The sequence below is a fragment of the Podospora anserina genome, chromosome 4 (genome assembly GCF_000226545.1).
Source record: "Podospora anserina S mat+ genomic DNA chromosome 4, supercontig 1".
Taxonomy (NCBI): Eukaryota; Fungi; Ascomycota; class Sordariomycetes; order Sordariales; family Podosporaceae; genus Podospora; species Podospora anserina.
This window is the reverse complement of record NW_001914834.1, coordinates 777,364-791,887: the sequence shown is the minus strand read 5'-3', so window position 1 is coordinate 791,887 and position 14,524 is coordinate 777,364. Positions and strand designations below refer to the sequence as shown.

The following is a 14,524-nucleotide window of genomic DNA, read 5'->3' as shown; positions in this document are numbered from 1 at the left end:
GCGCGCGCAATCTCCCATCTCACCCATTCTCATCGTATTTGCTTTCTTTTCTAAAAAAGCCATCAGCCGCTCCGATGCCAACGTCGGCGCCATTTGTCGTACACTGCCGGCCGTTTTTGCTATGACAATTCGGGCCTAAAGGATTATCGGGAACCTGGAAGTGCTGTTAGTGCGCAGCAGCTAGCTTACCAGTGCTTACCTAGCGGGAAAAGCTAGCATATGCCCAAGCAAGGCAGGCTGAACTAGCTGACAGCGAGCGTTGGTTGTCCACGTTAGATCTTGGCCCTACCAGAAACGAAGCTCACCGACACCACGTTCACAAAGAAAACTGTCCACACCTGGACTGGACAAAACAATGGGGCCGTGGGGGCGAAACCTCAACAGATGCATATTTTGTTATTTGCCTATATTCCCTTGTTCCCTTTGTTCCCCTTTGGGACACATCCATTGTATTTGCGTCCCATCGACAAAACCAACAGCATACATTAGCGAACGGCAAACGTGGGCACAGCGGAGTTTGGCCTCGGCCAGCTCACACAAGCCACACAAAGAAGGAGGGAGAGAAAAAAAGGCACACCAGACAATTTCATTCGGAGCCCGTATTTTTATTTTTTATTTTCTCTGACGTTGTACCAAGTCAAACTGTGCAACTTCAAACCCTCACCGTGTATCCACGTGGACATGCGCTAAAAGGGTTGCAGATCTAGCTCCGTACCCGTACCACTCTCTGCGTTATTTTGGGATGCGACTCAGTCTGAGTCGACTCTCCCTGAAGTTGACCGGCGAACAGACCCGCTGTTACATTGCAAGGGGCAAGAGAGATATGTATGTTCGGTGGGGTAGGGTAAGGTAGGTAGGTAGGTGGGTGGTTGTGTGGTTTGTGTGCTGGTGGTCCCCGAGCGAGGACGGACACAACCAAGCCCCCCCCCCCCTCGTTTTTTTTTGCTCCCTTTCCCTCCTTGGGACCTGGACTCGGACGCCGAACTCGAGGTTTGTATTTGCCGCAAAACTGTGGGATATCGGATTTGGTTGCCCTGCTTTTGGGCACCAAGAAAACCAAGAACCTTGCTGAGACAGCTTTCTCTTTGGCACAGCTGCTGTCTTTCAGTAGTGAGGGCGCCACACCCGCATCCCGCAAGCTTTGCCTTAACCAAGCAGATGTTACATCACACTTTGTGTCTCAGCCTCTTTTCGAAACCGGAAGTCGTCCAAGAGAACAACAACATGTCCGGGATGGATAACGGACTGCTTCTTCTTTCTGACGAGTCTTTGGCGCCTGGCCATTCGGTGGCCGCCACCGTGGTGTGTGACCACAATGAACGGCCGGGGTGTCCGGCAGCCCTAGTTCAGCCAGGAGGCTTTTTTTTTCTCTTCCTTTGACTCTTTCGGCTGGGGGAAAAAGGAAGGCTTGGGTCTCCCTCGGATGTTGTGGCTGGATGGATACCCATCCCGGGTCCATGCGAGGCGAGACGAACAAGCTCATCAAGCTCATCTTGGAGCCAAGTAACCAAGCAAAGAGAGGGCCAAGAATTCGCCGTGGGTGGGTTTCGTTGTCATTCGTCAAACAAACAAATGGGGATCTGCTCACACTGATCACCACATCCCCTTCCCTTAATATCCATTTTTTTTATCTCCTCTCGTGGCTTGTCTAGACCCCTTGGCCCCTTCCCCCATTGTCGGTCAACCCCATCCTATCTCTTCACCGTCATCTTGTCTTTCGTTTCTGCAGGATCGTCGTCGTCTTGATTCTCGTGGGCCACCTTGTTTCTGGCCTTGGGGAAGTTCTACTTTCGTTTTCTTGAACATCGTCGCCTGCGTCGTCTCCAGTGATAGGCAACAAAGTGCGTGGTGGGTTTGATGAGGTTGAGGTAAATTTATACCTTGGCGTCGTCGACAATCAACACATAGTACGAGAAACACACGCACACACGGGTCGGGTTCGGCAACAATCTCGTCGTCGATTGTTCTGGATATCCCGTCGGAAAGGGCGGTTATTGTTCTCTTGGGGGGGAATGTGGAATAGGAGGAAATAATACCGGTGTGTACACATGATCCATCCTACCTTCTGTCATGCAGGTGTGAGAGCACCGCACCAGCACCAGCACCAGCAACCAGCACCGACACTATCTTGCCTTGCCTTGCTTTCAGCATCCCGTCGTTCCCTATCATCGTGTGTGTCACTTTACCTAGTCTAACTATTCATTCATGACATAGTAATCCCTAATCATCTGTTAGCGTCGTCGGTGTGTGTGCGTGTGCGTGCGTGTGTGTGTGTGTGTGTGCGTGCGTGTGCGGGATACCTACCCATCTCCAAGTACGCACCCGCATCGTCACTAGTGCTAGTTTTTTTCTTGTTGTTTCTTTCTCTTTCTGCTTGTCACACCCTCCCGCCATATCGCCATCATGGCCTCATTCTTTCAGTTACCGACGTCGGGTGACCCGGTGGTCAAGGAATGCAACCCGGACGGGAACCTCACCGACCAACGCCAGGTCTACTGCAACAAGGTGATACCGTCCGAGGACCGGCTCAAGACGCCGCTGCAGGTGTTCACGCTGGTGTATGGGGCCGTGTGCCTGGGGCTGCCGGTGCTGTACTTTGTGATCAAGCAGTTGGTGGTGTTGGGGAGGAGTTGGAGTCGTCGACGGAGCGGGACAGAGAGGTATGTCTGCCTCCATCGCCACCTCGGTTTTGATATCAAGCTAACATGCCCTAATAGGAGGATACCCCCATCAATACTGGGAAGTAAAACCAAGAACAAGTCGAGGTCGTTGACGTCCCTCCCGTCGACGAGCACCACGGAAGCGAAGTTGCTGTCGTCGGTTCAGCATCTTCACTTTCTCGGCGAGGGCGAGGGCGAGGGCGAGGACACTGCTGCCATCTTGGCGGATGGTGGTGGTGGTTTGGGGAGTGAGAATGAGCACCCCTCTCATCACGCTTACATTGTCCCCCTGAGATCACTGGGTTCGACATCCTCTCCCATCAGGACAAACCCCCCCAGGATAGGACCTGGCAACTCGCAGGATAAACCTGTGATTCTCGGCTCTGTCGCCCTGCAGCACATCACAAGAACTACCCTCCCCAACTGGGTCCGGTACCTTACCAAGCTAATCAAAGATGACTTTTCCGCCTCCGGGGTCGTCATCTCCCTCTCCTCCCCTTCCACCACCACCTCCGACAACAACCAAGACGTAGTCATCCTCCACGACCTCCTGACCCGCCTCCAAGAAATCGACATCCCCACCCTCATCACCCTCCCCCATGACTTGGCAGACTCCCTACCCCTCTCCCACGTCGACCTGTCCCTCGTGGCCGGTCTGATCATCCAAAACGCGTGTATCCTCCCCGACGGAACAAGACGTGACTTCTTCCGGAGCTACCCCCTCCGCAACCTCATGTCCCGCGTTCTTGGGGAGAGGTCCGACCGGCCCTGGTTTTTCGTCGGGTTTTGGGATCGTTGGGATGTCAGGCCCAGCCCGGCGGTGGTGGTGAGGGGGGAGAAGCTGGCCAGGCATTTTGAGGGGGTGTTGGCCCATGGCCCCAACGGGGGAGAAATGGGGAGGAGTGTGAGCGGGTTTGAGGTTTTGAGGAAGCCGGAGACGACGGACTTGCAAAAGGTGTGGATGGGGCAGGGGAAGGGGGTTTATTTTGGAGAAGGGGCAGAAGAGGTGGCGGGGTTGGATTTGGAGGAGATGAAAGATTTTTTGCCGGAGATAGATGTGTTGTTGGAGGGGGTGGCGGTTGGGGAGGGGGATGACGACAAGGTGGAGGAGGTGGACAGGCATCGGTTGTCGCTGCTTTCCTCTACGGCTGGAAGAGGTGGTGCTGGGGGCGAATATGAGATGCCGGGTTCGTTGGTGGGGTTCTGGGACGGGACGGGGGCGGGGGAGGAGGTTTCCTGTTTGGGGTGTGTGCCGCTTCATGTTGATGCTACTGCTGAGCATTACGAGGCGGTGCTGGCTACGCAGGAGCACCTGAGGGAGTTGGAGATGTTGGAGGTGGTGGATGAGGTGGTTATCAACAAGATTGTTGAGCAGCTCAGGGCTTTTCAGGAGAGTTCTGCCGAGCCGTACTTGGTCAATGCGCTTTATGAGGGGTTGAAGCAGCAAAAGGTTGTTGTTTACAAGGGGCTCGCGACGGGGTTTAGTATCCCGGATAATGCGGCCGAGTTTTGGGGGGTGAGCAGCGAGTTTTTGGTCGAGGGGGAGGAGAAGGTGGGGGTGAGGTTGTACATCTCGCGGAGGTGTCCCTGGGATGTCAGCACCATCCTTCACACCTGGTTTGCCCACCACGGGTTGACCCGCATCGAGCGGTTCGAAGAGGAGCTGAGGTTGGAGAAGGCGTTGGATCCCACCTCGACGGCAGAGGTACCCCTGAGCATCAGGACAGCCATCCAGGGCTCGACCCCGGCCGAAGCCCTCAGCCTGCTGCAGCGACTCCAAACCAGCAAAGTCGAGCACGCCTTCAAGCGGCCCATCCAGGACGACTGCCGGGTTCTCCTCCTCGACGAGACCTCCGTCGCCTCGTGGAACGACGCCCACTCCCGCAAGTATCAAGAGGGGACCATCACCATGGAGCAGCTCCTGCGAAACCGCCTCTCCCACTTTGCCCGCTTGGGCGCGAAAAGACTTCCCTCCCTTGGCAACCTCCTCAAATTGCACGAGCTGATGGAGAACTTGGTCGACCACTGCCTCTTCGTCGGCGACATTGAACCCCTCAACACGATCAACTCGGCCCTCACCCTCGCCTACGACCCCCTGAACTGCCTCCACGACAGCAAGCACGTCGACCCCAACGCCGAGTTTGTCATCCTCCTCTTTCTCTGCGCGCTGCGAAAGTCGGCGCTGGAAGACGTCTACATTGAAGCGACGGACCACTGCCCCGTCTTTTCCCAGCCCGACCAGGCCGCCGTCTTTTCCGAGCTCTGGGTCCTCGGGTCGCAGTGTGAGCTCTACTTCGGCATGCCGCCGCGTGCTTTGGGTCGGATCATCTACGCCCGTCACCGGGAGTTCCTCGCGGCTGACCCGCCACCGCCGTTGACCAAGGAGCAGAAGGGGTTGATGACGGTGTATGCCAAGCCGGAGCCGTCCACCGGGATCAGGAAGATTGACCCTGAGGGGCCGGCGAGGCAGGGGTTTAGTGTGTTCAAGGCCGTGCAGGGGATGAGGAGGGCGACGTCCGAGTTTGGGGCCTTGTCGATTTTTTGCCTGCCGGCCATGTTGGACATTGTGCTGCTGACGTTTTTGGGGAGGGGGTTGTTCATGACGGCGTACATGGGGGAGAAGTATTTGTCGGCGGCGTGTTATGCCTTGTTGATCAGCTTGTTGCTTTCGGCGGGGGTGACGGGGTGGGTGGGGAGTGCTGGGAAATTACTACCTCTACAATGTGAGTTTTTTCTTTTTCTTTTGTTGCTGCTTGTGATGATTGAGTGGCTGACATATGAGGTGTAGTATGCCTACAACAACATGGTCTTCTTCCACGTTCAGCGTCTTGCTGGCGGGTTTGCGTTGACCTTGCTGGTGGGTGTTGTCGGGACGGTGATTCACATCGTCAAGGTCGGGGTCGCGCCGGCGTTTACGTATTTTGCGTACCTCGTGCTGATCTCGACGTATCTGAACGTGCTGGGAATCATGGCCACCATGCACCAGCACGGCACCCCCCTCACGTCCGGCCGCACCGTCCTCTGGCGCACCCTCCCCCTCCTTTTCATCTCCCCCATCGTGTCGACCTACCTCAACGGCCACGACCTCGAAATCTACCTCTCGGTCGGCTTCGGCTTCTTGATCCTCCTCCTGATCCAATACCGCAGCCTCTGCCACGAGTGGATCAACTGGCTCGACAACGTGCCCAAGTTTACCGAGAAGGACATTCTGACTTGGTACACGACCCGGCTGGAGAAGCAACAATCGTCCGGCAACCAGAGCAGCAGCAGCACCTCGTCGGTGTCTGACTCCCTCTCGGAAAACCCAGACAACTTCAAGAAGCTCGCCCTGCAGGCCTTTCGCGAGACAATCACCCAAGGCAGCACCAACTTTGGCCACCTCAAGAACACGGTTATCACTCCCGACCCTCTGATCAGAAGGATAGTCAAAGGCCTGCCCTACATCCTCTGGCTCATGAAGAAGGACGCCACCGAAGACAACCAGCCGGCCGAGATGTTTTCTGTCGCCTGGTTCTCGCAGCTTTCCCAGGCCCTGAAGCGCCAGCAGCAGATGGCGCAGGGACTGAAGGAGCACAGCATCTTCATGCTGTTTCGGTACGGCAAGCTGGATATCGGGCAGAATGTGGGCTTGTTTCTGATTTGTCTGATGGATCGGTGGGTGAGCATCGCGATGGCGGCCAACTCGGCGCCGATTGACTACTTTACCACGTTTACATCGAGGTACGCGATTTGCTTCGCGATCCTGTACTTTTGCGCGAGCGTGATGATGCTGGATAGCATGTTGAGGGAGTACTGGAAGGCAAAGTATGATTTGAGCGAGGAGGGGCTGGGGAGCTTGGGGGAGGCGGAGGGCGTGAGTGGGGAGTGGGAGAGGTGAGTACCTTATCTGCCGTGCTCCTGGAGTGAGAAAGAGGGGGAAGCTGACTATGAGATCACAGAAAGCGGAGAGGGCTTTATTTCTCCGCGCTGTTTCGGCTGGTGCGGAGACTGATGCTCATCATGGGTACCGGGACGATGCTTGTTTGGACCCTCGTCGACGATGCGCAGATGCTCGAACTGTACTACATTTACCTGTTGGGCTATTCAGGCGTGATACTGTTTCAGGTACGTTTCCCCATAGGCGGGACAAGTGTGCAACAACATCCCGAGACCTCGTCTTTTTGTGCATCGTTTAACCGGCTGGGGTGTGTATATATAGTTCAACCGCTGCTTCACCACGGATCCCTCGTCTCACTTGGCGGCTATTCTCGTCTCTGCCATCTTTGGCTTCATCACTGGGTGCATGCTCCACGTTGTCTTTCATGGCAACGGCTTGTTCTTCACCGACGCCATCGCGCTCAACGTTGCCTCGCTTACGGCGGCAGCGACGACGACCATCTGGGCCGTGTATGACTTTGGCAGACCCAAGTTCAAGGATGGCGAGGGTCGAGTTGACGAGGCTGACACGTTGGTTCAGCCTCGCCTGGGCGCACCCCCCGCCACGTCGGAGAAGACCCACTGGAGGGACCTGCCTGGTACTCCCATCTTCACGCAAGCTACCGCTGGGTTGCCAGAGAGAGTCTTCGCCTTCTTGCGGTCAAGTCTTGACCGGCCCTCGGCGAACTTTGACAAGGCTCCTTGGGCTAGGCAGCTGCTTGAGACGACGGTGCAGCTGTGGCAGGACAAGCAGATCCAGGTCAACATGTGCTCCCGCTCGGCGTTTATTGAGGGCGGGTTCGAAGATGCTGTGTCCATTGGCAAGCAGGTTGGTGAAATCCACTACATCGATGTCGCCGGCCTTGGGGAGATGGACTTGGGCAATGAGGCGTGGGAGTTGTTGGCTGCTCAAATCATCGCCGAGGCTACCCTGCATCACATTGCTCGCGCCTCCCTTGGCCTGACTGCCGACCAGGCCATCCAGGCTGAGCATATCCTGTTTGGCACCGAGTCCTTGTCCAAACGAATCGAGCTTCAGCTTGCTGGCGATGATTACACTAGTCTCCTCATCGTCAAGGAGACGACCCAGCGCATGCTGATGAAGCACCTCTGCTTTGGCGTCGAGATCGACTCTGAGTGGGAGCTCCTGCCACCTGCTGTTCGTGCTTCCATGTTCCAGCGCATGATGGGCGCGGAGCTCTCACCTTCCAACGGTATTTTGGAGTGGCTCAATGAGAGGGGTCTCGACATCTCCTCGGTCAACTTCCAAGTCGAGCTCTGCAACCTCATCTTGAGCAAGACTGAAGAGGTCTTGGGTACTCGCACTCCACCCAACTATGGCAATGACATCCTCGCCGGCCCTGGCTCAGGCAAGACCAGACAGTCTACTCCCTTCTTTGCCCGCATCATCAATCTCCCCGTCACGCTGGCAAAATGGGTTGGTATCATCTCCGGAGGCGGTTCCCACCTTGAGCGAGAACTCTGGTACAACCTGCGGCACTACCCCTGGATGCGCACACCTCTGATGTACCTTATCACGCTCATCTGGAGAGGATGCCGCTGGGTCAAGAACGCCATCACATCTCTGCTGCTCATCTACCGCCATGCCGCCCTGGTCAACATCTCCCGCCTCGCCAAAAAGGGTGTCTCCAGAACCCTGGTCAAGGACCGCATCACCGCCGAGCTTCGCCGCAAGGTCGTGACTGGTTTTGCGTCCCGACCCGGTGAGAACTCGATGACGTTGGAGGTGTTTGAAGGCGCGCTCAAGACCAAGCCGGGAGAGGAGCACAAGCCGCTTGCCACTGCCATCTACGACAACGCCTCTCGTCTCATCACCCGGCGCGATATCTCCAAGAGTGGTGACACTGTCACCACCTACACGTATGGCGACAGCACCAAGTCGCGGTACCCCAGCTGCAAGGTCGTTTCCGACCAGAAGCACACCAAGCAGTGCTTCTACGACAAGAAGGGACGCGTCACCCACGGCACCATGGCCTACGACGGGATCGAGTACTCGTTCCAGTACTTTTACAAGTCCAGCCCCAAAGGCAACCACGAAATCCTCAAAGCCGAGTTCAAGCCAGCCACCGCCAACCACCACCACCACCACCACAACAACAACAACAACAACAACAACTCGTCTTCCGACAGCATGGCCGTCTTTTGGGGCACGCCCCTCCGCGAAGACCTCTCCTCGGAGAAGCTGAATTGGGTCCCTTCGGACCGCGTCTGCCGCGTCGTCAGGACCATCGCCGGGAAGAAGTACGTCACCACAAGCGACTACCAACACCGTCGCGACCCCGTCATGATGACGGTGCTGCTCTCGGAACAAGGGGACAACACCAAAGCAGCAGCAGCAGCAGCCGTCGCCAAGCCCCCCGTCGTCTTCCAGCACGAGGAGCTCTTCCTCCAACGACCCAACGACCACTACTTTGAGAACGACGACCTGCTGATCCACCACCGGGTCGACCACGTCCGGCGGATGGCGCGCTTCTGCGGGCACAGCATGTCGTGGATCTCGGTCCTGAACCCGGCCGCGTGGCTGTACAGACGGCAAAAGACCATCTACCGGCCCGTGCCGACGTGGTGGTTGAGAACCGAGCTCTGGGACCACTGGCGCAAGGGCGGCGGGGTTCTGGACGCGATCGCGGCCTGCTGGATGGACGAGCTCATCCTCCGGGAGGAGCCCCTGCTCAAGAAGTACTGGAGCGCGAGAAACGCTGGTCAGCTCGACAAGGCAAAGGCTGCGCTGGACGGGGCAATTGAGCAGATTGTCAGCGCGATCGAGATTGAGAAGGACGTCTCGGAGGTTTGTCTGCTGCCGATCAAGTACTCGGATTTGTATGCTATGGGGTTGGGGAGGGATGCGAACCAGCTTACGATGAGGCCGGGCGATTGCTTTAGGGATACGCACGAGAGGATATCGGTTATTTTTAATGACATTGGGTGCTGGCCGGATTCCCCCGGGGGGGTGAGCAATTGCAGGAGGGATTTGGTGAATGGGCACAGCACGATCCGGAATCATGTGTTGGCCGAGTCGGCGAATGAGTATGGAATCCCGAGGTTTCAGGTGGAGAAGAGCGTGCAGAGCTTGAAGATGTTGCCTCTGTGGGGGTTGGACGGGAGGACGCCGAATCATGGGGTTATTGACAATCTGCTTGAGTCGGAGGTGGATGCCAAGATTGCTGTGACGGATACCTATCGGGACATTGCCGGCACGTTTGTCCCTTTGATCAAACTTTTTGTCAAGGGGGCGAGGTCGAGGCATATTCCCAAGCAGGATATGATCCACTACAGCAACGCCATGCTGGGCATCTTTGAGTTCTTTGAGCACAAGGACTACAACAAGGCGTGGAAGTCAAGGGAGGTGGCGTCTGCGTGGGTGGAGGCTTGGTTGACAGAGTACGACGACGACAACATTGTTGATCCGAGCTCCTACTTTGAAGTTGAGAAGCCGTCCATGACCGACTTTCGCGCGACTCTCGAGATCTTCTGCTCGTACTTTTTCATCTTTTCGGTCCAGACCCCCGAGGACTGCCCCAAGGTCTTCCAGTCGACACATCACGGCATCAGCAGCCTGTTCGGCATGCTGCTCAAGTACAAGCGGGGGGCCACCTTTGGCATCTGGGACCACGCCATCCTCTGGAGAGAGTGCTGCCTCAACATCTCCCCCGCTCAGTCCACCCTCCCGCTTCCCGTCCAGTCCATGCTCCTGTCCGGCATCGGCCTCGCCATGAAGCTGGCCTACTTCCACGCCGACGTCGTCCTGCCGTGCACGCCCGTCTTCAACCCCATCTGGGAGCAAGACCTCGGCACCGATGGCAACCGGCTCTCGCACAAAAAGACGTTTGCCCGCAAGATCGACCCCATCGTCAACGGCGTCAGCAACATGGACGCCTTCAAGCCGGTCGAGCAGGTCGGCACCGACACCCCCACCGTGGTGATGCTGTCAAACGTCCAGTTCATCAAGGACATCAAGACGGCCATCCTGGCCGCCGACGTCATCGTCAACAAGTACGGGTTTGCCGAGTACAAGCTTTTGGTCTACGGGGCGAGAGACAGGGAGCCGGGGTACGACATTGACATGTGCCGGCTGATCGAGTCGTGCGGCCTGACGAACCACGTCACCCTCAAGGGGTTCGGCAAGCCGGACCAGGCGCTGAAGGACGCGTGGCTGTTTATGAACTCGTCGCTTTCGGAGGGGCTGCCGCTTGCCATCGCCGAGGCTGCCCTGGCGGGTGTCCCCATTGTGGCGACGGCTGTCGGCGCGACTGCTTTGGTGCTCACCAACCCGGATGACCCGTCCGTGAGGTACGGCGAGGTTGTCCCGCCTAATGATCCGACCGCTTTGGCCAGGGCGCAGATTGCCATGTTGGCCATGTCTGGTCCCTGGGCCAAGTTCGCGGGTGATGTTGACAAGCGGGGCTCGGTGCCGCCTCATTTGCTCATGCCGGATACCTTGACGGCTACGGATGTCAAGTGGCTTACCAAGCGGATGTATGACAAGGCCGAGGACCGGAGGAAGCTGGGGTTGCTCGGGAGGCAGATGGTGCTTAGGGGGTTTCATGGGAAGAGGTACCTTAGGGAGCATGAGCAGATGTATTGGATTCAGTGGCATTTGGCCGGGATGAGGAAGGACAAGGCGCTGTTTGACGCCAGGAGGGTTGGGTGGAAGGGGGAGTTGTGGTTGAAGAAGGGGGAGAAGAAGGATAGTTTGAAAGCGAATAACCAGGGGGGCCTGCAGAGGAAGAAGAGTGCGAGGTGGCAGGAGTTTACCAGTGGGAGGACGCCGTATAGGGGGAAAAGATTGAGCAAGGCACCCAGTAAGCAGCGGGAGGAAAAGGTGGTGGTGACTAGGGTGCAGGAGGTGGTGTAAAGATTTTGGATTTTGAAGTTGTGTATATGCCCTGAGAATGATGGGAAAGCAAAAAAAAAAAAAAAAAAAAAGAATGTTGTCAATATGGGTTGGACGTAATGTTTGTTTGGGCTGGAGGAAAAGTTATTATTATGCCTTGGCTTCTTCCCTTTGTTCATGGTGTGCTCTTGTTAATGATTTGAATGGCTTATATAGATTTATGGCCTTAACTTGTAGTCGCTAGTTTGATAATAATATTCCATCAACTGAAGAGACCCCCCGCCCCCTGATACATGAACGCGAGGTTCGACTGCAGGTTCATCTCCTTCCATCTCCGTCTCGGTGAGAATCCAAGACCCAAATCCTGCTCCCTGACATCCTTGAAACTCCCACCATCCCTCTCTGTCCTGGTCATCCCTCTGTCGTGATTTCTCCCCGCGGACTGCGAGCGGCCGACAACTTCCAAAACCTTGGCCGTTCAAGCCTCACTCATTGTGTCAGCAAATACCACCTTGGGTCAGGGATACGACACTGAACCACGGATCTGGGATGACGGGGCGTGGGATATATACCTCGCGCGGTCTCAACTCACTCACCCCCACGCTTTCTCTCCCCCCATCATCACATGGACCCGACATCTCGGACTCTTTTGCTTCTGGAAGGTTTTGACAAATCAAAAATTGGGAACACGACATCGTTGTCTGAGGCTCAAGTGACTGGTTTACTGATGTATGCGACGTCAGCCTGCGCCACCAAGTGTTGGGGTGATGAACCAGAGTTCAGCCTGAGCTCACTGTTACACGGGGATTTAGGCCGGTCTGGTTCTAGAGGAAGTGGATGATGTTTCAAGGCTTGACTGGTTGGTTCCCGTGATTTGGGGACGTAACGTTGTCCTGGAAAAGCTTGTTTCCTGATCTCGTGTGCTCAGTATGAGGGCGTAGTTTGGTTTGTGGCACCTGAAGAGTGTCATTCCAGAGAGCCCTAGAGACCGGGCAGTTATGTCCGCCAAAGTACCCGGGGAAATGGTTAGAAGATTCTCAACTAGGTGATGTTGATATTTACTTACTTATATCATCGTGGATGGTGCTATAAGGAATGTATCTAGGATATGATGCTATTCTTTCGACAGTATTCTCATTTCTTGCTGGAAGTTTTTGGAATCGTTGGACATTTACCCACAGTTTCGTCAAGCTCCTACCTGCTTAGAGCAGCTATTCATCACCCATGATGATGACCTACTGCTCGGACTCGTTGAATCATCAATATCCACTGTTCTAAGATCTCGTCCATGGATGGTTTCGGTCTGTCGGTGTAGCCGATGTGAGACAAACGGTTGATGAAGTGTTCAGATGTCTGGCTCTCATCCCATCCTCAAAGCTGACTCCGAGACTAGTCTACACCTTCGTGATCAGATGAGCTGTCATTCCGGATACTAACGGCCAAAAGGAACCCTTCCAAATGTTGGATGACGCCATTCTCACGACGGGACCTCCGGATTGCTTGACTGATGGAGCGTGGGCCGAGCATCAGCCATGCTCACCGAGATTTTGCAGTGCTGCTCATCGATAATCTATGGCTTTCACATTTCTGACCATCACGATTCATGTAAGCTGGGACTTGTCAGGTTCGGCATGACACTCGGACTGTGATGCTTGTTACAGATCATGTGAAGCGTACGAGTAAAGCGGGCAGGCTTCGAATGCCGCTGATATTGTGGTGATCTTTCTGTTTGGAACCCCGCGGGTCTCGAGCATAAGTAGGAGCACAACCCTCGGCCCTGGAGGAATTGTTTCACTCACACTCACACTCACACTCACACTCACACTCACACTCGCACTCACACCCACATTCACATTCACACTCAAAACCCAAGACTAGTTCCACTCACTCAAGTCCTCAAGATGAAGTTCCTCGGTATCACCACTCTTCTCCTCCCCGCCACCGCACTGGCTCAAGGTGTCGTGTTCACACGCCAAATCATTGCCACTGGCGATGGGTGCAACTCGGCCACCATCCGCCCCGTCTTCAGCGCCGACAACAGGTCCGTGGAGGTCACACTTGACCGCTTCTTCGCCCAGCTCCCCATCCCCCGCGAGACCTTCTGCTCTCTCGACTTCCGCGTAACGCACCCCGTCGGCCGTAGCACCGTCAACGCTGTCGCCACGCTCATCGGCGATGTCTCGTTGCCAGAGGCGGGTGTTTCCGCCTTTGTGCAGCGCAACTACGTGATCTCCCCCACCACCGTGGGACGTCCCACTGGCGAGACCGACCCTCCCGCGCTCGAGTTTGTCGGACCTACCGCTGTTGGCTTCAACGAGGTGGACCGGTTCACCTACAGCCAGAGCTTCACCGCCACCCAGGACCGCACCGTCAGCATCAAGCTCAATGACGCCCGGCTTCGCCTTCAGCAGTCTACCGGGGATGAGGGGTTTATCCGCCAGTCCGTGTTCATCCTTGACATTCACGATCAGTCTTCGTCTTGAGGAAGTAGGTTGTTGTTGATGATTTGATGTTTCGGGGGAAGGGGTTGCAGTGGAAGAGGATGGGCACCGTATGGAAACAAAGTTCTTTGGCTTACCTTTTCTTACTTTTCTTACTTTCATTTACGCTCTTTATATATCTTATGTTTCTATCAACAGACCTCGTAGTCTTCTTAAAATAAACCCCTTGCAAGGAAACTGTACCTGGTTGCGTCAGCGATTATCTCTGTTTTCCAAAAGAAGCATGGTTGGTCAGAAATTCATCGATCCGGAGGATTCTGGCATCCTCGAATTAGCATTTTTCCGACGTTTAGGAGGCGGACGATGCATTCGAAGCATTCCACAACCTCCGAGACCTTCCGTAGCCCCACAAAAAGATTCCTTTCCTCCAGTCGATCAACTGCTTTCCGCTGATGTCTTGAAGCCAAACATGCCTTGGCCTGCTTTGCTACACCAATTGCCAGCCTTCCGGACACAGCACAGCATAATTAGCGCAGCCACCGCCTAGGCTGGTTTATTTCATGATCCTCGGCGGTTGCTGTAGGCATTAGCAGAAGGCTGGCTCCCTATCAGCAGCATTTTGGAAGTCAAATATTGCGGGATTTTCATAGCTT

General features: G+C 55.6%; 3 protein-coding genes across 3 annotated transcripts; 2 read left to right on the top strand and 1 right to left on the bottom strand.

Annotated features, from left to right (window-relative positions):
- Nucleotides 1-2,403: 2,403 nt before the first annotated feature.
- PODANS_4_2200 (uncharacterized protein) lies at nucleotides 2,404-6,537 on the top strand (the record flags this gene model as incomplete). The annotated part of the gene is made up of 2 exons (XM_001903809.1): nucleotides 2,404-5,349; nucleotides 5,449-6,537. The coding sequence occupies 2 exons, from the start codon at nucleotides 2,404-2,406 to the stop codon at nucleotides 6,535-6,537; spliced, it is 4,035 nt and encodes a 1,344-aa protein (XP_001903844.1).
- A 405-nt stretch (nucleotides 6,538-6,942) lies between these two features.
- PODANS_4_2190 (uncharacterized protein) lies at nucleotides 6,943-11,451 on the top strand (the record flags this gene model as incomplete). The annotated part of the gene is made up of 1 exon (XM_001903808.1): nucleotides 6,943-11,451. One exon carries the CDS (start codon nucleotides 6,943-6,945, stop codon nucleotides 11,449-11,451), a length of 4,509 nt encoding a protein of 1,502 aa, XP_001903843.1.
- Nucleotides 11,452-13,085: 1,634 nt separating this feature from the next.
- PODANS_4_2185 (uncharacterized protein) lies at nucleotides 13,086-14,033 on the bottom strand (the record flags this gene model as incomplete). Its single annotated transcript, XM_001903807.1, has 2 exons — nucleotides 13,086-13,207; nucleotides 13,319-14,033. The coding sequence occupies 2 exons, from the start codon at nucleotides 14,031-14,033 to the stop codon at nucleotides 13,086-13,088; spliced, it is 837 nt and encodes a 278-aa protein (XP_001903842.1).
- Nucleotides 14,034-14,524: the final 491 nt, after the last annotated feature.